The sequence below is a fragment of the Colletotrichum godetiae genome (assembly GCF_030913485.1).
Source record: "Colletotrichum godetiae strain CBS 193.32 chromosome Unknown BDP55scaffold_26, whole genome shotgun sequence".
NCBI lineage: Eukaryota > Fungi > Ascomycota > Sordariomycetes > Glomerellales > Glomerellaceae > Colletotrichum > Colletotrichum godetiae.
Window position 1 is genome coordinate 480,036 of NW_026851274.1, and position 22,850 is coordinate 502,885.

Sequence of the window (22,850 nt, forward strand, 5' to 3'; positions counted from 1 at the left end):
GGTTTCCTCAGTCCTCAAAGTCGTGGAACCTCGCATGGGCGGCGAGTGCAAATGGCGGGATGCAGTGGCCGCACAATGGACAACGTGCCGTAACTTCATCGCCTTCCCATGATCCGTCGTCATCATCAAACTCTTCCACCTCCATCTCCTCAACCTCGTCATCTGAGATCGACTGATGTTGGGTATCACCACCACCACCACCGATACCATCATCATCTTCGTCTTCCACAATGGTTGTGTCAATCTTCCACTGTCGGAGAACATCATCCTGCTTGCGGAACATAGCAGAGATATCTCGTCCGACACCCGGTCCGGCCTCACTACCACTGGCAGCCAAATTCGCAACGCAGACATTCAGGAGCTGCAGGTTCCACTTATAACCAACCGGAAAGAACTTCTTCATCGTGGGAAGCAAGATCTCCGTCGTCAGTCGCTCCGCCAAGGAATCGGGTGTCTCTTTCGTGTTGAAGATAAAATTAGGAATAGGCTGAGATCGGGAAATACGTTGGAAATCCGGGTGCGAATACCATGGCGTCCCCGGTGGAGGATCAGAAGAAGGCCATTGCCGAATGGAAAGTCGCAGCGTCTTGGGGTGCGCAATCCATCTCTGACTGCCCGGCTCGATCGAGTCGTTGCTGTTGTCGTCGGTCAGGAGATCCGTCCGCATACGCCGGATGAGAGAAGCAGATATCTTCCGTAGCTCGCCTTCAATCTGACTCATGCTCTCCAACCCTTTGTACGTGTCCTCGATGCTGATCTGTGACGGCACGTCGCTCGCGTCCTTTACCTCCGTGTCGTCGACGCCGTGTAAGAGGCCCCACACCCTCTCGCCGACGCCCCGTTCGGAACCAGGACCGCCGAGAAGCTTTTCCAGTGCGTCGGGCGAAGTCTGCTCGTGGATGCGCACGTCGCGGACTTTTAGTGGTGATGTCTCCCTGTCAGCGTCGTCGGGTCCCAGGGGCGTCGCGAGGTACTTTTCCTCCAGCGCGCGCGACGTCTTGGAGCCGATGCCGGGGACCTTTCTAACAGAGTGCGCGTCCATGAACTCGGTGACAACAGCATCGTCGAAAGGCATCAGTGTCGTCTGGTTACGCGGCTTATTCACACTCCCCACGAGCTTGCTAAGGAGCTTATTTGTTGATATCCCGACAGAAGCCGTGAAGCCAAAGTCCTCCTCAAGCTTCATGCGCAGGTGGAAGGCCAGGTGGCTCGCAAGAAGCAGGCGCACGTAGGCGGAGTTGTTGATGTCTCCTGTATCGGGGGTGTTCCCGTATACGCAGCCCGCAACTTTAGTCAAGTCACAAGGAAACCCCTTTTCGGGATCCTTCTTGGAGAGGTGGAAGAATGATTCTGACAGCGAGGCCCGGTTCAGGCAGAACATGTTGTAGTTGATGATGTCTGTGACGTCTGTTCATAGTCAGCCAATATTGACCCTTTTCAACATCTCATACTTGCAGCAGAAGCACACACACCCATGAAAATCTCATCGAACCCCAATCTCTCCGCCTTGCGATTCCACGAGTAGCCCCTCATGAACGCAAAGAGCTTCTTGCTCGCATCTCGAAAGGGCGTCAGATCCTCTCCCTCAATGATGACGAGATTCGGACAGAGCCGTTTAGCTTCCGTGATGAGCATGAGCTTCTTGACACCTTGCTTGCGGGCGACGTAGTTGCACGTGGCCAAGATGTTCTTCTGCTTCACACCCAAAGGCAGCGCCTTTAGCCGGGGGTCCCGGTTCTCGAAAACTGAGGCGTAGAAGCAGTCATAGTCCTGAAAAAGGGTTCGATTAATTGGAATGTCACAATCTCGACGTCCAGAGCTTGAACATTGGATGTAAAGAAGGGGGGGCATTCCTGGACATCGTGGAAATTTGGGGGTTCGACATACAAAGTGGAGTATGACACGGTCATCTCTTCGCCTGGGCGCCCGTTTTCTGGGCAACTCCATGGCTTTCTGACTCTAGCTTTTATTCGCGAGAGAGTAGTCGCCTTTCAGACGTGCCGCACTTTTAGGGGGTGTCAGAACTCGGTGTGTGGCCCCCACCGCCTCCGGTCCTATCGGGGGTTGTTTGGTCGTCTGGGCTGGAACGGGATCAGGATCCGGGGATTGGGGGGCGTGTGGTGTCAATTGTGAACGGTGAACGGCGCGGCCTGGGCAGAAAAGCACGGGGGCGCGCGGGAGAAACGGTCGCTTATCTCACGCCCCGAGTCACCCGACCGACCCGACAGGTACGGAAAGTCCACACGACACCGGTGGCCGCTGCCGAAGGGCAAGTAATTAACACCGGTAGCACCTTGCCTAGTGAGGTATGGAAAGCCAAGTAAGAAGTACTAACTTTCCGTCGGACTTTCCACGCGCGACTCGCTGCCCATCTCACCTTCTACCTCAACTACAACGTCCCAGAAACTGTATCGTTCCGGCCAGGCATAGGCCAAAACGACTTCCATCGCTGCAGAAGTACGAGAAGTGCATCTAGTTTCCCGCATGCGCTTCTCGGTGCTGCAGATATCTTTCCAAATACCCAGTCACATGGCCCTTGTGATGCACGTCGACTCTTACAGAAACTCTCTGAAATGGCCCTTGTCGACATCCGATCAACATGCATAGCTGATGCCAACAACTTTGCCTACCTCAGCGCATCAAATGTCGCCTTACTTTCGGATGCCCAGATGGGCGTTTCCGAACCACTGTTACCAGAACCATTGGACGCCTTCGAACAGCCCAAGCCCAGAGATACGCTCTGTCGTCCGAAATGTTCCAACCACCCGATCTCTTTCGCACTTCTTGCCAGCCTACCTAGGTACCTAAACTTTGACGCTATACACGCATCGCGCGCCCGCCGCCGACGACGCCGCCCACACTCTCTCTCTCCGCCAACCACCTCATCTATTACCGCGCACCTACATCCAAGTACACGACAACAAATCGCTCCAAGACCCATCCCGAACGTATGACAACTAACCAAGACCGCCCCAAAGAAGGGAAAGGGTCCCTCTTCTACTGCACGACACCCAGCCCGCCAGCCCACCGCTTCACAAAGCGACCCTCTCCCCGATAGGGTAGCTTCTCAGAGTAAAGTGCAGTGCCCCCCCATCCCCATCCCTCTTCCTCTTAGCCAACGAGAAGCCGTCCATCTCGCATGACAACCCGTCCGTAAGCTCACATAGCCCACACCACCTCCACTACCCTTCCCACTTCCGAACTACAGACTCCCAGCTCGTAGGTAGGGGACCTTTTCACAGGCCCCGATAGCTGGAGAGACAAAGAGGGTCACGAGCAAAAAAATAGTGTGGTATCTCAGGGTAGCTTCTGCGTTGGTCACTGGTAAAACTAGAAGGAGGGGGAATAGGTAGGCAGACTTAAGCACGCCGCCGCCTCGCGCGCGCGGACTGAAGAAGTTGAAGAATAATAAGAACCCCGCTTTCCACCATCGTCTACTCCCTCTCTCTCGACTCTCCCCCTCCTCCCTTCGTCTCATCTTCACAACAACCACATACTTGCTACTCACAAGAACAAAAACACCAACATTTCACCACCAAATACCGCAAACATGCAGCCCATGACCAACGCCCACACCAACGCCTGCCCCAAGTGCGGCGCCGCCACTGCCTCTACCGCAAAGACCTGCTCCTCTTGCGGCGCTGTAAGCCTCACCCTTCTAGACTTCTCATACTCGAACCCCCTCCTCATCCACAATACCAATCACCTCACCTCACCTCATCTCATCTGAACTTTGCAGCCCTTCAACCCCTCATTTTCTATAGTTGATAAACATATACTGACATATGCTGCTCTACTATAGACCTGCCCTGCGTAAATCAGTCACGAAAGTCACGGTTTATTTGGCAAAATGTCACCTGACATGGTCCCGAGACTGAGAGTTGGACAAGGCTTGATAGACGGAATGGAATGGGAATGAGAATAGGAACACCCTCACACTCCTTCACACGCAATACTTGCGTATTTGTCATTTCTCTTCAGCCAACAAACGCATGATGTCCGGACGGGGGATTCAAACTGAGGGATTGGTGGCAGAGAACGCTCACTCTCCTCTCCCCCAGCTTACCTCAAGATACTTACTCACCTTGGACCTCCATGGCTTCAACAAGCCCCCACCATGGACTAAATCCCGTCCACAATAGGCATGAGAACAAATCAAATGAAATAAAATACCCCATTATGACCCTCAATCAAGCCTTAATGGTTCATTTCTACATAACCCCATTATACGTGTTCCCGTAGCATCGCCTAGTTCCTCCGGCCAAACGTCAAACAGGGCCATCCCCTTCACCAGAGGCGGGGCAGTGTAATCAACGTGACACCACTACCCAACTTTGAAAGCAACGGCTACCCTAAATCATTCACCTATACGTCTTCAAGTCGCCCATATTTAGAACTCATTACCGTCATGTGCCGTCCTGTTGGTAAAGGCAAACCAGGCAAAAGCCAGGAACTGCATACCGAGACTCCTTCCCAATAACATCATCGACATAACCCGTGTTACCTGGGCTACCTTACCTTTTCCAATGTTACGATCCCTCTCTTGAAGGTCCGGTGCCTTGCCTCTGTACATTTTTCATCTCATCTTTTATAACCCCTGGCACGTGAGAATAACGGCGATGACGATGTTGTCAAGGAGTCGTGACTGATGTCAGTATGGATAAATTCGCACTGGGCACGAGGCGACAAGACAATCAAGACGAATGGCAAATGGACGGTTAGAGGCGGTTTGAGTTATCAAAGACCTGGATTGAGAGAATCGACAAGAGAGAAGAAAACGCAGCCAGGAAACACATGTCCATCTCCGCCATCTAAAGCTGCGAGGCGTCAAAAGAGAAAAAAACACGACAAGATTTATGATGTAGCCGGATTCGTCGCAATACTACGGCCAGACGAACCGATTCCACAGCTGAAGACCGTTGCCATACCGCCGTTCCCGAGGTTACCAAACAACTCGCTGTCCATCGTCACCCAGCAGCTGCCGGCCGCGCCAGCCAACAAGCCCTTTCCTCCCCCGAGACCGTGAGAGATATCCGTAGTAGAAATCATTTTCCTCACAGCTTCTCTCGTGGGGATTGCGGCTAGCTGTTGCTTCTCCCAGTCACCGTTCGGCAGGGAATGACATGGATTCAGTAAAGGACGCCCCGCAGAACCAGATACGGTGACACGCCGATCGATGTGGTGCCAGGTGGGTTATGAGACACAATGTTGAGCAAAACTCCAAATTCCGAGAACCTATGCAGGCAAATATTGCCCCCGCCTTCCAAACCGCCACCAAAAACCCTTTCTCATCCGGAAAGTTGGGAAAAGACAATGGAGGCTGGGACCTTGATGATTACAAATGGGGGTTGTGGTCGAAGAGGGAGAAAGGGTTTGGGAAGTTCGCCCATTGGGTATTTAGAGCATCAAGCACTTGTGCTTCTTGCCGCTGCTCCGGCTGCGGGAGAGCAGAGCAGCGCGTGTGGCGTGCTCGAAGACCTCGCGGACACCCTCGTTCGTCTTGGCGGAGCACTCGAGGTACTTGTAGGCGCCAATCTTCTTGCGGACCTCCTCACCCTACGATTGGATATTAGCATGCAATCGTAACGGGCAGGGACACCTGAGGCCGCCGAGCATCTTGTAATGCCCAAAGCGACCCCTATCCCAGTGGAAAGATAAGCTTACCTCTTCAGGGGAGACGGGCTTTTGGCTGGTCTTACGCAGCTCTTCAATCGTCTTGGCGTCGTAGCGGAGATCCTTCTTGCAACCGACAAGAATGATGGGCAGACCCTGGCAGAAATGCAGGACCTCGGAGATCCACTGTGGAAAGAAGTGCACGTGTTAGCGAAAGTTGCTTATCGAGTGCAATCATTCGATCCGAAAGGGAGTGATTGAAAAAAAGCTAAGCGTACCTTCTCCTGAACGTTGTCGAGGGAGTCAGGGGAGTCGACGGCGAAGCAGATCAGGATGACGTGGGAGTCGGGGTAAGAAAGGGGACGGAGACGGTCGTAATCTTCCTGGCCAGCCGTATCCCAAAGGGCCAGCTCGACGTGCTTGCCATCAACCTCGACATCGGCGACGTAGTTCTCGAAAACGGTGGGAACGTAAACCTGAATTAGTTGTCAGAATATTGCGGGATCGGAAACGGATTCTTGAATGGCGGGTCTAGCATCGGTTGGCTGGATTGTTGATGGGTTGACGCATCTCAGCCTGGCTTCGTGATGGGGGAAAACAGGAGGCGGGAGGCCGCGTCGGCGTGGGGGAAGAGGGTAATCTTACCTCAGGGAAGGTACCCTTGGAGAAGACACTATTAAACTGGTCAGCATGATGAAGTCTTTGATGATGAGAGGTCGTCGGTCTGTGATTTTGTTTTTTTCGGCGATGCGACGATGCAGGATTGGTTGTCGCTGGGGCCCAGGCGGCAGCGGAGAGGGAGGCAGACAGACGACAGAGAGCGGGAGGGAGAGACGGGTCAATACTCACATCAACAAGCAGGTTTTACCGCAGGCACCGTCGCCGACGATGACGAGCTTACGGCGGATCTCGGCCATGATGTCTGTATTGGATGTGGAAGTAAGAAAGAGAGCGAGCGATGGAGATCGGATTGAGTTGCGGTCGGTTGAGAGGAGGTTGAGCTTGTTGGCGGAGACGAGGAAGATGGAGAAGAAAGAGCTGCGTCGGAAGGGGGAATCTGAAGGTAGAAGAGAATGGGATGGGTAGAAGTAAGGTAAGGTCACAGTAGTACCTTACGGGTGGAGTTCACTTGACGACGACGCGGGTGCAAAGCAATGGAACAGCAGGGCAGATTTGTGTTGGGGGGTGTGTGCCTGGTGGTGGTGGTGGTGGTGGTGGTAGTAGTGCTGGGTGGACGGGTGGTGGACGAGTGGTGGTGTCAGAAGAGGCGGGAGTGAAGGTGAAAAAAAAAAAAGAAGGGAGCCAGCCGGGCCAGCGAGAGCGAGCGGGAAGAACTGGCACTGGCAGCTGCAGTGGGAAATGGGGGGGAAAGGGAGACAAAGATTTGGGTGGAGGACAGGCCAATGGACAGGGTGCAGGCGCAGACGCAGGCGCAGACAGGCCTAGTTGGCTGCGTAAAAAAGAGGCGACTAGGGGGAACGAGGTTCTCCGTACGGTCCAGGTACCTTAGCCTTTAGGCAGGGTAAGGTACCTCGTAGGGAGGTGCAGGTGCAGGCAGATGGATGCAGGACAGGACGGGACGGGATGAGATGGTCTGGGCTTGTTTATGGGCAGTGACTTTGTTGACTTTTGTTTCCCGTGTCATCTGGAGACACACATATACACACACACACACACACACACACACACACACACACACACACACACACACAATCACTGGATGCTGTAGAAGATGACGAGGATAGAGATAGAGACAGGAAGAGAACAGCACGGCATAGGGGTATCAGATACCTTAGGTAGGTGAGGCAGTGCTGGATTGAGCACAGGCAGAGAGCATGATAGAAGCAAGCATATTGCAAGAACAGGCGTTATTGGCGTATCTCGCATAGCAACTTGGGTCGTCGGTACCTTTTGATAGTGAGATGAGGCGGGAGTATCTTCACCTCAAGGTGAGAAGAGATGCGGAGTATCAAGTGTTGTTGCGCTGATAGCTCTAACAGAGCAGGTAGACCAGGTACTTGTCTCTCTGCCCGGCGCATGTATACATCTGGTGTGTGTCGTAATTCGGTCACTGGTGTGTGTTGCCCAGCTGAATATTTGAATTGAACGCGAGGATACGGTAACGGTGACTGTGGATGGGGCCGGGGAACTGGATGGACCTCTCTGCTCCTTTCTACTACGTACTTCCTTCTCTCTGACAGTATGACCTCTGTATCTCTCGCTCTGCTGATTGTTGATCTCAGTCCTCAGTCTGACTGGTTTGTTTGACCGATGACTGGGCTGGCAGTTTGGCAGTCTGGCTGGTGGCACTGGCAGAGGGACGAGACTGCAACGGGGCTGTCCGACCAGTGAATCCAATGTGATGAGAGGGAGCCGGGACTGTTGCCGCGTCCTTGTTTTTTCCTTACCTCCCTACCCTGTAGGTTTTCATCAAGCAGGTATCTTTTGGCTGTGGTCTCCATATAACCAGTACTTGTTTTTCTCTGGTTGGCAGGTGAGTGCGCGCGTGTCCTTATTATTAAGGTACAGAATCAACTCCTGAGGCAGCAACATAAAGCAAATTGAATTGCAGGTTGGAAGGAAGGGGCCGTTACGGATACAGGGGGCGGGGTGGCTTTTGGGGGGCTCCCTCACCTCGGTGTCTTTCAATTGGGTGGCGACTTCCACTACTGCGCCGTCGTCTGGCCCCTGTCTTGCTGGCCTTGTGGGAGTCTCGTGCGCTGAACCACACCTGCCAACTGCCTTACAGCAAGGCACCTCACTGTCTCTGGCACCTGTACTGCTTCAATGACGTGACGTATGGAAGGAGGATTCATCAAAACTTCTGACGATGCTGACCGGTCCGCCAAATGACAGGAAATGGTACTGCATATATCGGCAGGCAGGAGAGATAGCTACTTTGCTTGCGTGCCTCTGTCAGAGCTGCTGCGTTGGCAGGCAGGTACTTACCTTAGGCAGGAGGAACAGTTGCGGAGAGCGGTGGGTGACAGATGTGGAAGCCGAGAGTGATGCGATAAGGATAAGGCAGGGTAGCTGCGTCGATAGTGGTTGATCTGCAACGTCAATGTTTGGTAGCCCATGTGTTCCAGGTTGCCAGACAACAAGACCTTTCGCGATCAAGGGAACCGGTGACGAACAAAGCCTTTTCGTTAAGTGCCGAGCTGACTGGCCTTGTCTATCCATCGTGCCATCCTCCAATCCGCGTAGGTCCCCCCGGTTTCTCCTCCGTCTTTTGTCGTCCTTGCCTGAGATCAAAACCAGGTCTCACCCTCTCGCTCGTAAGGTACGGGTAGGCATCGTCGGCTTGTAGCCCCGTCGGTCCTATTCCTTACAATATCAAGGACTCTTCATCCCTCCAGGCACGGATCCAGGCACAGGTCCAAAGACACACCAAGCAGCAGCCATCGATACACCAGCGACGTCTGGTCCTGCAAGTGTCAGCCTCGCCCGTGGCATCCCGCCGGTAGGTTCTTTGTCGTCCTATACCTTTGACATAACCCCCTTTTGCGCTGATGTACTACTTAGACCCAAGCATGAACACCTCGACCAAATCCATCTCGGGGAATCGGCCAAAATCGCTATCCCCAGGGTCCAAGCTTGGGCTGAAACCCGTTGTGCAGTGGCCAAGTCAGATTATCATTCACATATTCGCCGTCATAAGAAGAGTCGACCATGGACAAGCCAACAGTTGCCAGTCTCGTCGACGACAAGGAATTGGAGGAGCAGTATGACGACTTCCCAACATCCGCCGCCTCAGCCAGGGAACTGTTGTCTTGCTGACTCCTGAGGGAGCCAAACTAACGGACTAGGTACCTCTTAGCCCGACCTTCCCATCCGCGGTGAGATGAGGCGAAGCCACATGCACTCGACACCAAGACGCCCTAGGTACAGTCATGCTTCTATTCCACTGATTCAGGACTCTTGCGGTCAAGATGACCGGGACCTGCACAGCAGACACAATCTCTTGATAACGATACGTTGCCCTGCGCAATCCTTTGGTGCGTGCTGAATCTGGCAAGTCTTAGCCTGCACAAGCTCCAAGCTATCCCTCCACACTCTGCGACCATTCGTGCATATGCGCCCACAAGGACAGGTACGTGGCGGAGAAGATGATTGTTGATCGGAACCATATCTCTATCCGCAGTGTTGCGGTACCGAGATTCTTAACGCCGACCGCACATTGAGCATGACCCATGTGACCGAGGAGACCGTCTTCTTGCTCAACCCAGTCACTCTGTCAGTTGTTCTCTCAGCATTCTCGGCATTGCTGTCTTTTTGGGTATTTCTCATTCTTCCAGAAAGTCTTCAATAGAAGGAATACCAAGGAGACACAGAGGCTAGAGAGAGCCGGTGTCCGGCTTTTGTTGTCACCCGCGTGCGTATCCGTAGGTACCTCGGGATGACGCCTTGGTGGATGCTGCTTGCGCCGCACCTCGAGGCGGTACAAACTTCATAGTCCTGGATCTAGGACTCAATCCCTGCCACTACTCCGTACACCTCAATGTTCACAGTGCCTTGCTGCCAGGGACTGTGCGTCAGAGCTGGACGCTCGGCTCCTGAGCCGCTGTGCACCTGTGAGTTGACTGATGTGACATGCCACTAACTGACCGCGACTCTGAATCCTAACCAGCGGCACTAATAACGGCTTCCGCCAGCTGACGACCAAAATTATGGAATACGGGGAGGGAGCAGCCGCACCATCTTCAGGAAGGATACAGAGCGAGACAGTCGAAAGGGTGTGCACATGTCTCGGTCACCAACCACCTTGAAACTCTTGTCCAGCCTTGAAATCCCAAGATCTGGGAAATAAGGGGTCTAACGATCAACCACCCTTTGGCACCGTTGTTGTACGTTCTGGTAACAATGTCCCCCGACAGTGTTGGTTTGAATGTTGAGCGACCAAGATTGTACCGACAGAGACCGAGGTGAACGATTTTCTTAGTCAAGTCAAACGTAACCATCTGCTGGCTCAATCGGCAGCTTTGGATAATGATTTCACAAGCCACTCTGAGTCGTCATCCGCATCTTCCCTTTCCCATGGCTATTCTGGGACATGGCGCATGAGGGATCATCGTAGGTGCTGCATGATGGCATCGTTAGCCTTGGATGGGGCTCGGACGACGGTCATCGTCGCAACGCAGTGCAGCCGCTTGGTACAGGGAGATTGCAAGAATTGATATTTGCAAATCGTCCTCGTTCTCTCTTTCGTCAACAACCGAGAAGCCGTGTGGTTATATTTCGTTGCCGGAGCAAGCGCCGGCAATGAGCATTCGCATCAGAACTATCTCACCTTGTTAATGTCACCCAGCCAAGTCACACTGGATAGCGGATACTTACCGCCATCTCCCCTGGGACCGGGGGATGTGGGGTTTGTTCATTCATCCGTCCATTGCAAGCTTGGCACCGACACAATGGGATGGTCTTTCGCTTCCAAGTTCCAGGGCAGCTGTCATGTGGCCCCTGCGCTGCATCGTGGTCCGGCACATCTGATTATCCGTACCGCTCCAGCGACCCACCCAGACCCCGGTCCGTAGCTGCAGGGGAGGTTGAAGCTCCCGACCCGTCTGAAATTTCCAAATCGCCAATTCAAGGACGTCGACGACAGACCACCGCGGCTCCAGCATCGCCGACGCCTCACACCTGCCTCCGAACCCGCCACCGAACCGGCCGCTATTTCGACGACGAATTCGACAAGTCCATTGAAAGATTACAACCACCCCGGAAACTCCTTCCCAATTGGCCGGGAGCCATATCCGCCAACGATGCAGAGACTCGTCAAGCGCACGGTGCAGGCCGAGAAGCAGGTCGCCCGGCGCATGAAGAAGCGCGCCCGCAGCGAGGGTGGTGCCGAAAAGGCCCAGCGCTCCAGGGACCAGAAGAACCAGCTTACGGAGCTGAACAAGGACATCAAGACGGCCCGCCTCGCCCGTCAAGAGAAATGGGATCTCGGCCCCCTGGCCCCGCGTCGTGATATGTTTGAGAGCTACGGAGCCCTTCAGACAAATCGCCAGGGTCGTTCGACGCCCCTCAAGCCTGATGAGATTGAGGCACGATGTGAATGGGCCGGTGGAAGTCAGTACCTCAATCTCGCCGTCAAGGACCGCGTTGTGCTCCTCGAAGGCCCCGAAAAGGGCAAGATTGACCGTATTGCGAGCATCAACCTCGAGTACGGCACCGTCCAATTGGAGGAGATTGGCAAGGTGAGCCTTCAAACTGATTAGCAGGGCAACAAGAAATGCTATAGAGAGAGAAGTTCGAAGCTAACCAACTGGCCATCAGGTCACCGTCCACGTCCCCGAATCCTTCCAGAACCTCCTCGACGCCCCCACAACACAAAACACATCAATGAACATCCCCATCTCCGCGGTCCGCCTCGTCCACCCCATCGTCGACCCCGCAACCGGCGTAGCCCGCGACGTCGTCATCCGCCAGCTCGCTCGCGGCCCCGTAAAGTGGTCCCGCACTACCGGCTGGCGCGCCTGGACCCGCTACATCCCCGGCGCCAACATCGCCATCCCCTGGCCCGAACGCGAGGCCGAGGTCCGCGAGGATCAGCCCGGCGACACCCTCCGCCTCGACGCCGAGACCGCCACCTTTGTTCCCACCCTCCTCTCCCCGCCCATGCCGGCCTCTGTCATCGACGAGCTCCGCAACAAGTACTCCCGCTTCCGTACCCGCCACGAGGACGAATACATCCTGCGCAAGGAGGCCGAAGAGGCCGAGAAGAAGGCCCTCAAGAAGGCGTCGGCTGATGCGCTTGCTTCCATGTGCACGCCGCTGCAGGAGCTCAACCGCGAGCTGCGCGATGCCCGTCGCGCGCGCGGCAAGCCCGAGTTGTCTACGGACATGCTCGAGAGGATTGGCGAGATCATGGCGAGGAACAAGGCTACTGTTCAAGGGGACAAGTCCGCGTGGAATATGCCTACGCCCAAGCTGTCTGAATCCAAGACGGCGAAGGCGGAGGCGGCGGCGGCGACAGAAGCACCAAAGGAGACAGAGAGTCATCCTCCACCTCAATAAAGGGGTAATCGACCTTTACGAGAAGAGGGGGGGGACAAAATCAGGCGAGAGGCCAGGGAGATTATAACATGTATGAATAGCCATAAGAGTTGTATTTATAACAAAGTTGCGGCATGATACGTTCGGTCTAGAGCGACGGTCAAGTGAGGCAAACGTGTCAGGCCCGTGGGAGTTCCAATTCAACAATCGTCTTGACTCGGATACCATGCTTGGCCAGGATGTTCATGATTATGTCTCGCGGTCAAAAGTTCTTCTCCCGCATGTTTCAAGCCTGTGTCACCAGACCTTTTTATCCTTCTTGTCCTTAATCCTGTCCTGCCACTTACTCTCGATGCCCAATTTCTTCGCTGTTACGAGCTGGGATGATCTAAACCGCCACCCGCCTGCTCCTCCCCCCACGGGCTACACTCTCAACCAAGCTTAATGTCGACTGTGTTGCTTCCGAGCCAACGCCATAATCTCTTGGCACGGTCAAGAGACCACTGAAAAAAGGTCCAGGAATGTTAACAGAGAACATCTTGAAAGGGAAATGAACGTACTTGCCATAAGCGGACAACAGCGCAGCCATACAAACCTATGCCACCTACTCAAGGATCCAGCGTAGCCACGTCCGCTGTTTGATCTCCTTGACAATCCGCTGCTCGGTACCTACGACGTCGGTGCGGAGCACATTGAATCCATTGCGCAGATCGGTTTGGATCATGCTGGCAAGGCTGGTAGGATTGGGGTCAGAGGTCGGATCACTCTTGGGGTTCTGATTCCCAGGATCGGGACGAGTGGAGGATGTGGAGAAGGGATACCTGGTAGCGATAGGAAGAAGTGAGGGAGGCGGCCGGTTCATCGCTCCCGGGCCCAGGAGTGGTGAAGATCTGGTTTTGGTTAGCTATTGGCAAAGCGAGAAGAAAGAGGAAGACAAACTCTAGTAAATGATTTCATAATGATATCAAGTAAATATGTTGTTGACCTAAATGTGAAGTGCGTATCCGGTAGTTGTGGGGATTAGGCTCAGGTCGGTCGTGGTCGTGGTCGTGGTCGTTATTGTAGAAGAAGTTTGTAGTTGGGAGGTTGGGGGTGGAGGGAGAGTGGGTTGAAATAGATATCAGACCGGTAGCAGGACAGGATGAAGGATAAGATGAAGAACAGGAGGGACAGGAGGGACAGGAGGGACAGGAGGGACAGGAGGGACAGGAGGGACAGGAGGGACAGGAAGGTAGCAGGAAGATAGCAGGAAGGTAGCAGGACAGGAAGAAATAGAGGAAGATAGCAGACACAGCGATGGAAATAATCATCGGGAGTAGCGTCACAATACCATTAGCCAGTACAGTGGCATGAAGAATGCTATGAATACATTTGCACTGACCTGACAAGCAAGGCTCTCGTGCTCATGACCCCAGCAACGTCAACTTCTGAAAGATACTTAGCGCAGGCGGCTCCAGCTTCTTCGTCCTCGCCTCAAGGTGCTCCTGGAACACGGCATCCCCGCCAGAAGCAAGGTACGTCTCCCCATCAAGCCCGACAACGACAGCCCCTTCTTGCTCAGTCTCCTTGACGGCAAACACCTCGCGCACAGCAGCCTTGCACCCCTCAACAACCTCGGCCACAAGAACCTCCACAGCCCTCGCGCGCTCCGTCATTCCCCTTCTCACGAGCGCAAACACAAGCCTTCCAACCTCGTCCTTCGCACCGCCCTCGACGCGCTCCACCAGCCGCCGAACGCTGTTGACGAGGTACTCCTCCTCATAGACCGTCCCCTTCCTACCTCTTGCGCGCTTCTTCTCCTCGCGCTTGCGGTTCTTGGACGTTGCGCGCGATACGCCTGTCCCGGCCGTCCCGATACTGCCCTCCTTACCAGTGTACCGCGTGAACAAACTTGCAGAGGTACTCACGCGCGAGGTAGCGACGGAGACATCATCAGGGATATCGATGCCCGTGCCGCCGGGCCGCTCTCCCTCATAGAACGCGAGAGGGTCCTCGGCCGCCTTGCGACGGAGCTCCACGATGCGGGGGACCTGCGCCAAAAGCTGGGCTTTACAGTCCGCGAGGAACTCTGTGCTGCTGCTCAGGGCCTCGACGAGGCCGGTATCGAAGACGGTTGGCAGCAAGTCTGCGCGGCGATCGCGTGCGATGAGACGGAGGGCCTCGGCGAAGTGGTAGCCCTTGCAGAGGCATTTCACGGCCGTCTCGAGGGAGGCGAGGTAGTCCGCGTGGATCGTCGCCGCCGCGGCGTATTCTTTGCCTTCCCAGAGGGCGTCGGCAAGGGACGAGGCTAACTCTGTGAGGGCATCGTCCGACGGCGGCGGGGACTGCTGTTGTGCTGCGAAGAGGGATTCGCGCCAGCATGTTACGCCTGCTGCGCGGTAGCAGCTGGTGGCTTTGGCAAAGTTTTGCAGCGTCTCGTAGGCGAGGCCGGCGTCGCGGTATTTGGAGTTGGACTCGAGGTAGCTGGCGTACAGCCCCGTGAGAGCCTGATGGCGCGCCTGGTCGTAACGGTAGAGGCTAAGGGCGTCCTGGTAGAGCGCGTGCTTGGTGGTGTACCCGCACAGCTCGTCAAAGGCGTCAAGGGCCTTGAGGTGCAACAGAGCCTTTGCTCTACGGTCGAGGTGGTCATCAATCTCAAACTTGCGGCGCAGATCGGGGAGGTTGTGCAGGTTCTGGATGAAGGGGAGGTACTCCCTCGGATCGCGCTGGGACTGCTGGGCAACGAGGAGGGCGAGGTCGAGGCTGTAGAGGCCGAGGGCGTTGTCGTAGAGGCGGTAGACGTCGACGAGGAAGCAGATGTGCTCGACGGCCTTTTCGGCGAGTTTCTCGTCCTCCTGCATGAGTTCTGCGACGAGGGTGAGGCCGTCTTCGAGGGCGGGCGGGACCTTGCAGACGTGCGCGGTGATGATGTTTTGCAGGTTTGTGCTCTTTTTGGTTTGGAGGCTCTTGAGGATGGCGTCGCAGATCTTGTTGACTTTGGACTTGGGGGAGGCGTCAAGTGGTGCTGGGGTCTCTGCTGAGGGCTCGAATGATCTCGTGGAGCGCTTGGTGTCCTTATACATTGTCTGCGTGACGTCCTCATCCCTGAATCGAGTTAGATTTGGTTCCAAAGTCAGAAGAAAACGAGGACTTGCCTGAGAGAAGACAGAAACAGGTCAATGTAGGAAATATCCTTAAGCTGGTCGAGGAAGAGACCGACGTTGGACAAGAACTGGCTCGGCTGGTGATCGTAAAGGATGTTCATGTCCACCCTCTGCGTACGGCAAAAGGCGAAAGCCCTGCCGTAGTTCTTCTCGTCGACGAGCTGCCTGATGCCCGCAACCACCATGGCCCGGGGGAAGATGGTTTCGAGATTACCTCTGGGCATCTGGAGGACCAAGTTCATGTTGGTCGGTGTGGCCGTCACGAGGCGAGCGCCGCGCTCGATGCTTCGGCATCTCTCGTCGATCTCTGGATCATCTCCGGGGACTTCCATCTCTGCGGAAAGGGGGTTAAAATCTCTGAACCCGGCGTCTTCAGTATGAAATAGGGGTACACTAACCTTCGGGGTCTACCAGATGAACAAACTTGACAAAGTGGTTGTTGGTCGTGAAAATGATATGCGCAGGGGTAACGACAAAAGAGGTACAGTTCTTCGCTAGCTGTTTCGAGTTGGCATAGAGGTGGCCGTTTCTCGTCATTCCGATCCCGACACTGCGCCTGTTGATGTTGTGCAGTTCGCACCACGGCAGCTGCATCGACAGCTGGGTTTCCAACAGCAGCTCGGGGCCTCGGGTACCAGCCACCGAATACAGCTTCCCAGAGCGGTCTTGGGCACAGGCTTCAACCCCGGAGTCGCCCTCACGACTGAACAGTGACGAGATGGTCTCCGTCGGTCGAAGCTGAGTGACCCCTGAAGCGCTGATGGAGCTTGCCTCGATCGTATAGCTCTCGAGCTTCAGACCTCCGTCAGAGACGAGGACACGGCACTCGGCGGCATCAGAGAAGGCAACCTGCAAAGGCACTCGGGTTTGTGCGTCCGCCTCGAACGCGATCTTGGCTCTGGGCGTGGGCTTGACTGACCGCTCCCCCTTTGTCTGCCATTCGTACACGTCCAGCCCCCCTCGGTGCAACACAGCCATGAGCTCGTTGCTCGGGTCAAAGACGACGTCCAGGACGCTACTGGGGAAGTCGAGCTCGAAGAGGGCCATGGGTGGAGGCACCTGAGCCGTTCGGAAGGGCGTTAGCTTGAGAGTTTGTCCGTCGATGACGGCGACGGCTCCGTGGTCATGGGGAGGGCTGAGGGATCCGCGGGAAACGGTGAAGATGTACTCGGCCACATTCACAATAGCTGCAATATAGTCAGTAAAACATCGTCTGGGTGACAGAAGGGGGCTAGGGAACTCACATGTAGTGGCAGCAACGAAACGCAGCGGCTTCTCAGGATGCCACGCCAACCCAGCAAATGCTGATGCCAGCGGGATCTCCTGTTTGAGATACCAGTGATAGTTTCCCGTCGTCCAAAGCTGTATCCTATCACTCAGAATGACAGCCAAGACAGTTGAGTCCGAGTTCCACTCCAACCGAATCTTCTCGTGCGCGCTCAGGGGCCCATCAGCAGACCGCAGCGTAAACTGCCCGTGCCGCAGCCCATTTCGCTCAAAGAAGACGACGTCAGTCCGGTCCTCGAACCTCTGAATACCCGCAATCAGGTTTCCAGACGGCCTCCAGCTCAACCCGCCCTCGAGGTGGTCCACAGGCTCGCTGACGCTGTCGAGCACGCCCTCGCGGGAGTACACCCTCACAACCCGCCTAGCGTCTCCAGCAACAGAGTTGACGGCAACGTACGCGCCATCCCCTCGCCAGCTGACAGCCGCGGTGCCGTCCTCGTTGACACTCGGCAGGCCCTCGTCGACTTTTTCAGGGATCGTCGGGTCGCGCATCGCCTTGGCGCCTTTGCCCTGGAACTGGGTCTCCTTCTTTCCCCAGCCGACGGATACGTGCTTGGAGAGCTTCAGGTCGTCAGCCGTCATGACTACGTCGGCGATGGGGTCGAAGGTGCGGCCCATGAAGACAGCGTTGCCTTCCTTGGTCACGACGACGAGGAGCTCTTCGTCCGGGGACCACCGCGCCGCGGCGATGCCGGCGTCGATGGACCCGACGATCTCGATCTGAACTTCGGCGCCGTCATCGTCCTCTTGGATGGTCACGATGTCACCTCCCTCGAGGATCACGCAGGTGGTGAGGGTGTCGCTGAAGTGGTGGAGGCTGACGACCCTGTCTGCGGGTAGGTCTGGGCTGGGACTCGGTGCATCCCAGCTTGTGACTGAGTGTGATTTACTGTGTGAGCCATGTTAGTCAGAGTCACTTCGTACCGTTTGAGTTTCTTCGGTATATGAGAGCTTATAGTGTGTTCAAGCCACACCATGAAAAAGAGAGATATGTACCCCGTCCCAGGGTCAGAATAACCTCACAACTAGGACGTGATATTAGACTGAGCCAAAATCCAGGAAACGACCAGACGACATGGGGGTAAGACCCATTACAAAACAAGCAACAGTGAAAGGAGCAACAGTGAAACAGGGTATACAACAACACCGATAGTGAACAAATTCAAGGGGTAAATTAAAAATGGCGCCACACATTTGTTGCTGCTGGTGGTGTTCCGACAGCCTCACCAGCTCAATAGTGGCTTTCGCCTCCGTCGGCCCAGTCGTGCAGAGAAGCTCGTCTTTGGCGGGGTCCCAGCAGCAGGCGGTCACCGCCGAGGGGTCGACCTCTTGCTGCTGCTGCTCCCAAGCGCTGAATCGGATGTTGCGCAAGTTGCGCATCTTGGCCCTCTTTCTCTGGAGCGCTGCAAGCTTCTTAACGCATGAAAAAAGGTAACCTTGGTCGGGAGGAGCGGTTTGCGTTTGCCCGGATTCGACTTCGGGGTGTTACGCTCTGCTTCGGTCGCGAGGAAAGCTGTGAGTCGTAATGCAAACCGTCCTGTTCGTCGTCACTGCAACTTTTTTTTTTTCCTTCTCTCTCACTCTTGGGCTCAGGTTCCCGCCTGGAAAAATCTCAATGCGACCAAAAGCCCAGCCAGCCAGCCCGCCCTACGAAAGGCGGGACGAGGCGGCGGCGGCGGAGGGGTAACTTGGACCCCGCCAAGGTACCTATGTACCTGACGGCCCCGGGTAAGGTACATCCATCCACCTCATCCCGTCACAGCCCACCCTCCAGTCAGTCATTCAACCTGGAAGTTCAGGAGCAAGCCCGCGCAAGCCACAACCTCTCACCTTGGCTGCTCAATCTACCTTTTGCTAGTGCAATGATCTCAGGGAGCGACATTAATTGACGAACAGACAGGCCTACAGCTTCAGCTACCATCTAGGTGCTTTAGCCACTTGACCTTAGTAGGTCAAATTGTGCTTTAGATAGACTTGAGCTAACACAATTGACGCTCATCATCACCAGACGGAATTTCACGTCACGGCCATTTCCGAAGACTCATAGTCCAGCACTCTTGCGAACCAAACAAGCATGAACCTCACAACTGGAAATTGGATAGATAGGTGACAGAAGACAAGAAAACATGCGATTGAACCCAAAGCATAAACTCACAGGCCTCTAGACGGCAAAGCCCTTTTGCATGAAGCAAACTGGAAGCAAAAACAAATGGTCTCGCAACTTGCAAGCCTCGTACTAGAGTCAGCTCATTCCACCACCATCTCAGCACACCTCTCTCGCTTCCTCCCGCCGGAACGTCACAGTGAGAAGGGGCCTAGAAGAGGCTTCAGCACCCCCTCCCCTCCTCCTTGAACCAATAACCGTGACGGGATGAGAAAGATTGCATGATCCCCGGGTACAGGTACCTACCCGCCGCACAGTAATGCCCGATCATAAACCCATGTACCGAGGTACCTACGTAATCATGCAATGGGAAAGGAAAGCCCAGCAGCCCCGGAGGACTCCGCCCAATCACCACACGATTCCCCGTCCCCGCAAGACCCGCTTCAGCAAATCACAAGTCAAAGATCCAATCATCCCCGGTCAACAACCTCCAGATTGTCACCGTACGGTTGTCCTCGGTATCCTTTTCCTGGACTTCCCTCTCCTCCTGAAATGCTTGCTCCCCGGATTTTGCCATTAGCGCATATGCTTTTTTCCTTTGCGCGCATTCCACCTCCAATTGCTTGCGAGTCTTTTTTGCCCGTCCGTCCGTGTCACTGGCTACCTACTTAGCTTAGGGGAAAAACCTCTTCCTCCTGCTGCTGCCGACGCCTCCTCAACAAGCTTTTGCTGCAAGCTGCTTTTCCCCCAACCCTTTTCCTTCTTAAAGACCTGAAGCGAAACCACCCGAACTCACATCCCCTTCCCCGTGTGCATGCCTGCCAGCTCTACCATCTACTTACCTGTCGAACCAAACTCACTATAATTCTTAACCCTTGCTCTACATTTGCTTCCCTCGCTTATCAATTGTCGTCCTTATCCCCCGGGCCGTCTAGACTTACCTTACCATATAATAACAAGTCTCGAGAGGGAAAAAGCAAAAAAAAAAAAAAAAAAAAAAAAAAAAGGGTAACAATGGAGGAGGCATATAAGCAATACGCGAACCAAGCGCGTCGCAAGAACCGCTCCAGCACAAACCTCAACCACCTCTCCCTCGCCCCCTTCACCTCCCGCCTACCCCTCCAAGACGACGACGCCCTCCCCGACCACCTCACCTCGCCGCACCACAACACCTCCTACCTCGAGGGCAAATCCGCCCCGACGACGCCCGGCCTGCTCACCCGCTCGCCCGCCTCTCACGCCCGCCGGGCCTCCGTGCCGCACGCCGACCTCCCCAAGAGCAAATCAGCCACCCACCTGACGCCCTCCGCCGCCGACAGGAAATCTCGCAGCCGAAAGGCCGTCTCGGGCACCACCTCGCCCACGGTACGCCGCCGGAAAGATGACTTCTCGATCCGGGACCGGAATGATAGCGATTGGCTCCTCCGCACCGGCGCCCTCATCAGCAACGAGAACCGCGAATCAAAGGGCCAGGCATGGCTCGTCTCGAGACAGAGCTCCACGAGCCTGACAGGCATGCGGGACGCCGACGAGGAGGCTTTCGAAAGGGAATTGGCTCGCGAGCGGGAGCTCACCAGCAGACGGAGCAGCCGGCGCGGCAGCCTCGCCGATCTGGAGGGCGTAGCCTCCTACACCCATTCCGCCCGGCCCAGTCGTCCTGGAAGCCGGTCGGCGAGCAGAGTCGGCGGCACCCGGAGCCAGATGTTGACGCCGATGGAGCGCGAACGGCACTCTCTGGAAGAGGGTTACTTCCCCCGCCACCACGACGGCGAAGACTACATCCCCGGCCCGGATTTCGTCAACCTCGACGAGCAGCTCGAGTCATTCGACTTTGACACCACGCAAGATGACGAGGCCGCCGTCAGGAGGCTGGTCAAGGGCGAGAGGGCTGGCGGCGCCTCCTGGGTCGGGAATATCCTGGGATGGCCGCTCTTCGCTGTCGAGGAGAACGAGGAAGAGTCCGAAGACGACGACGACGACGACGTTGACGGGGACGAGTTCGAGGGTGAGGCTGACGAGGATGGTGGGGCGCATGGGCTCCACCGGTCGTGGTCAGCCCGGCATTTCGAGGGTGTTATCAGCGCCCCGGAAGAGAGAATTCCACCCCCAAAAGCAAACGAGGGTGGCTGGCAGGATGCGGCGTGGCTGCTCAGTGTGGCTACCAAGGTTTTGCTGTGAAGCGGGCAGAAAAGAAGGGGATTCAGCGAGAAAGAAGAAAGACGTATCGTTACCCCCGTGAGAAGAGAGAAAGAGAAAAAGATTGTGCCACCACCGCGAAGGCCCCGTCGTCGGACCGCTCGAGAACGGTGAAGTGGATATCACCGACCAGCCCTAGCAAAGACTGAAGCTTCACCGTTAGACTATTTGGGAACCCCGGCAGCCGAAAATCTGCAGGGTATATTTATTTGCTCCAACTGGGCCCCACGTTGCTTTCCTGCAGAATCCTTCGAAAACTTCGATATGCTGCGAGGAAGGAGGCGGCTCCTGTCTCCGTGTCTCGGCCTCAACAGTGTGGCTTTCTCGTACCCGTCACAGGCCCGTCACTTGTCAAATACTATTGTCTCGCTACCTACTGTTTCCCCCCAACCCTCGTATTTCGGCATCTGATTCTGTCGCGAAGCATTTCCCAATCATGGGGGATCGGCACTGCAAGATAAACGTCGGAATGCTGGCTCCCAGGGTTATATGAAGCACTTCCATCGTCTTAATAGCGTTATTGCTGCGAAGTACCTTACCATGTCCATTCATAATCCAAATCAAAATGATTTCCTTGATGGCCGTAGATCGGATCGATACTTGCCGTCCGTTCACACACAACCCGCACACCACGTGACATGTACGTGTCCATACACCGGTGACCGATGCGGGACCGGGCTATCGCCCCCGGTTCCGCCCATACTGACAGGAGCCCGCTGCGCTACCTATCTTGTCACCGACACCCAAAGCGTTGGCTGTTGTGTCGAAGGGGGGTGGGCGTCTAGAAGAATTAGAGAAAAAGCCTAAAACCAGCACAACGTCGCCCCATCCGGTCGGAATAGACCACCGCAAAGAGTGAGAGCGATCCGTCTGAACTATCGTCGCGAAAGGAACGCCCGCCCCTCTCTCCGCGAGCGATGGCGGCCGGCCAAGCCGGCGCGAGAGGGACCACTGGCCGCATAGTAGGACCAAAAAACCGGTTTTGGGAGTATTGCCTCGCGCTTGCATGCAGCAAGCTGGCGGGAACCTCGTGTTGTCTCTTGCAGATTGGCTTGAGGCGCGAGACGGTGTGAAAGGGCTATCGAACCGGGGTTTATGAGCTCTCGCACTTTACCACACCGCAAGCTGTGGTTGCAAACCGCACCCCTGGACCATTGTTTGCATCGTACTCTGGAAAGCGATGGCGATGCCCTTTCTTTCACGATTGCCTGTGCCTTCGTACGACTCTTAACAGCATGGCGCGGAAGTCTCAGATCTCACTCAGACGAATGACAAGTATTCGTGTGGAGTTCACTGCCGGGTGTATTACGGAGGGTTAAAAGACCAAAAGTCATTGGTTCCTCAATCGCGACCGAGATTTTGGTGTGGTGCTCCTTTCTAGACATTCTCCTTAACACGTCGTCTGATGAGAGACTGTTGCTCGTCACGTTGAAGTCTGAGTTGTCTTCACAAAGACTCCAACGTGAAAATGCGAATATCGTATAGAATGGCTCGTCATTCTGTCGATA

At 55.3% G+C, this 22,850-nt stretch overlaps 5 protein-coding genes across 5 annotated transcripts; 2 read left to right on the forward strand and 3 right to left on the reverse strand.

Moving 5' to 3' along the window:
- Positions 1–7: 7 nt before the first annotated feature.
- BDP55DRAFT_554341 (impB/mucB/samB family protein) lies at positions 8–1,851 on the reverse strand (the record flags this gene model as incomplete). Its single annotated transcript, XM_060569380.1, has 2 exons — positions 8–1,407; positions 1,473–1,851. 2 exons carry the CDS (start codon positions 1,849–1,851, stop codon positions 8–10), a joined length of 1,779 nt encoding a protein of 592 aa, XP_060428407.1.
- Positions 1,852–5,397: 3,546 nt separating this feature from the next.
- Positions 5,398–6,530, reverse strand: BDP55DRAFT_554392 (ras family protein; the record flags this gene model as incomplete). Its single annotated transcript, XM_060569387.1, has 5 exons — positions 5,398–5,556; positions 5,665–5,799; positions 5,892–6,089; positions 6,259–6,286; positions 6,463–6,530. The coding sequence occupies 5 exons, from the start codon at positions 6,528–6,530 to the stop codon at positions 5,398–5,400; spliced, it is 588 nt and encodes a 195-aa protein (XP_060428408.1).
- Positions 6,531–11,375: 4,845 nt separating this feature from the next.
- Positions 11,376–12,633, forward strand: BDP55DRAFT_694791 (KOW domain-containing protein; the record flags this gene model as incomplete). The annotated part of the gene is made up of 2 exons (XM_060577391.1): positions 11,376–11,813; positions 11,893–12,633. The coding sequence occupies 2 exons, from the start codon at positions 11,376–11,378 to the stop codon at positions 12,631–12,633; spliced, it is 1,179 nt and encodes a 392-aa protein (XP_060428409.1).
- Positions 12,634–13,913: 1,280 nt separating this feature from the next.
- On the reverse strand, positions 13,914–18,610 carry BDP55DRAFT_667596 (IKI3 family protein). The gene is made up of 5 exons (XM_060575176.1): positions 18,235–18,610; positions 17,000–17,931; positions 16,154–16,942; positions 15,747–16,089; positions 13,914–15,696 (listed from the first exon to the last, which is right to left on the reverse strand). The coding sequence occupies exons 1-5, from the start codon at positions 18,420–18,422 to the stop codon at positions 14,016–14,018; spliced, it is 3,933 nt and encodes a 1,310-aa protein (XP_060428410.1). The 5' UTR covers positions 18,423–18,610; the 3' UTR covers positions 13,914–14,015.
- A 1,507-nt stretch (positions 18,611–20,117) lies between these two features.
- On the forward strand, positions 20,118–21,359 carry BDP55DRAFT_667601 (uncharacterized protein). The gene has a single exon (XM_060575177.1). It carries the CDS (start codon positions 20,161–20,163, stop codon positions 21,322–21,324), a length of 1,164 nt encoding a protein of 387 aa, XP_060428411.1. The 5' UTR covers positions 20,118–20,160; the 3' UTR covers positions 21,325–21,359.
- The last annotated feature ends 1,491 nt before the right edge of the window (positions 21,360–22,850 follow it).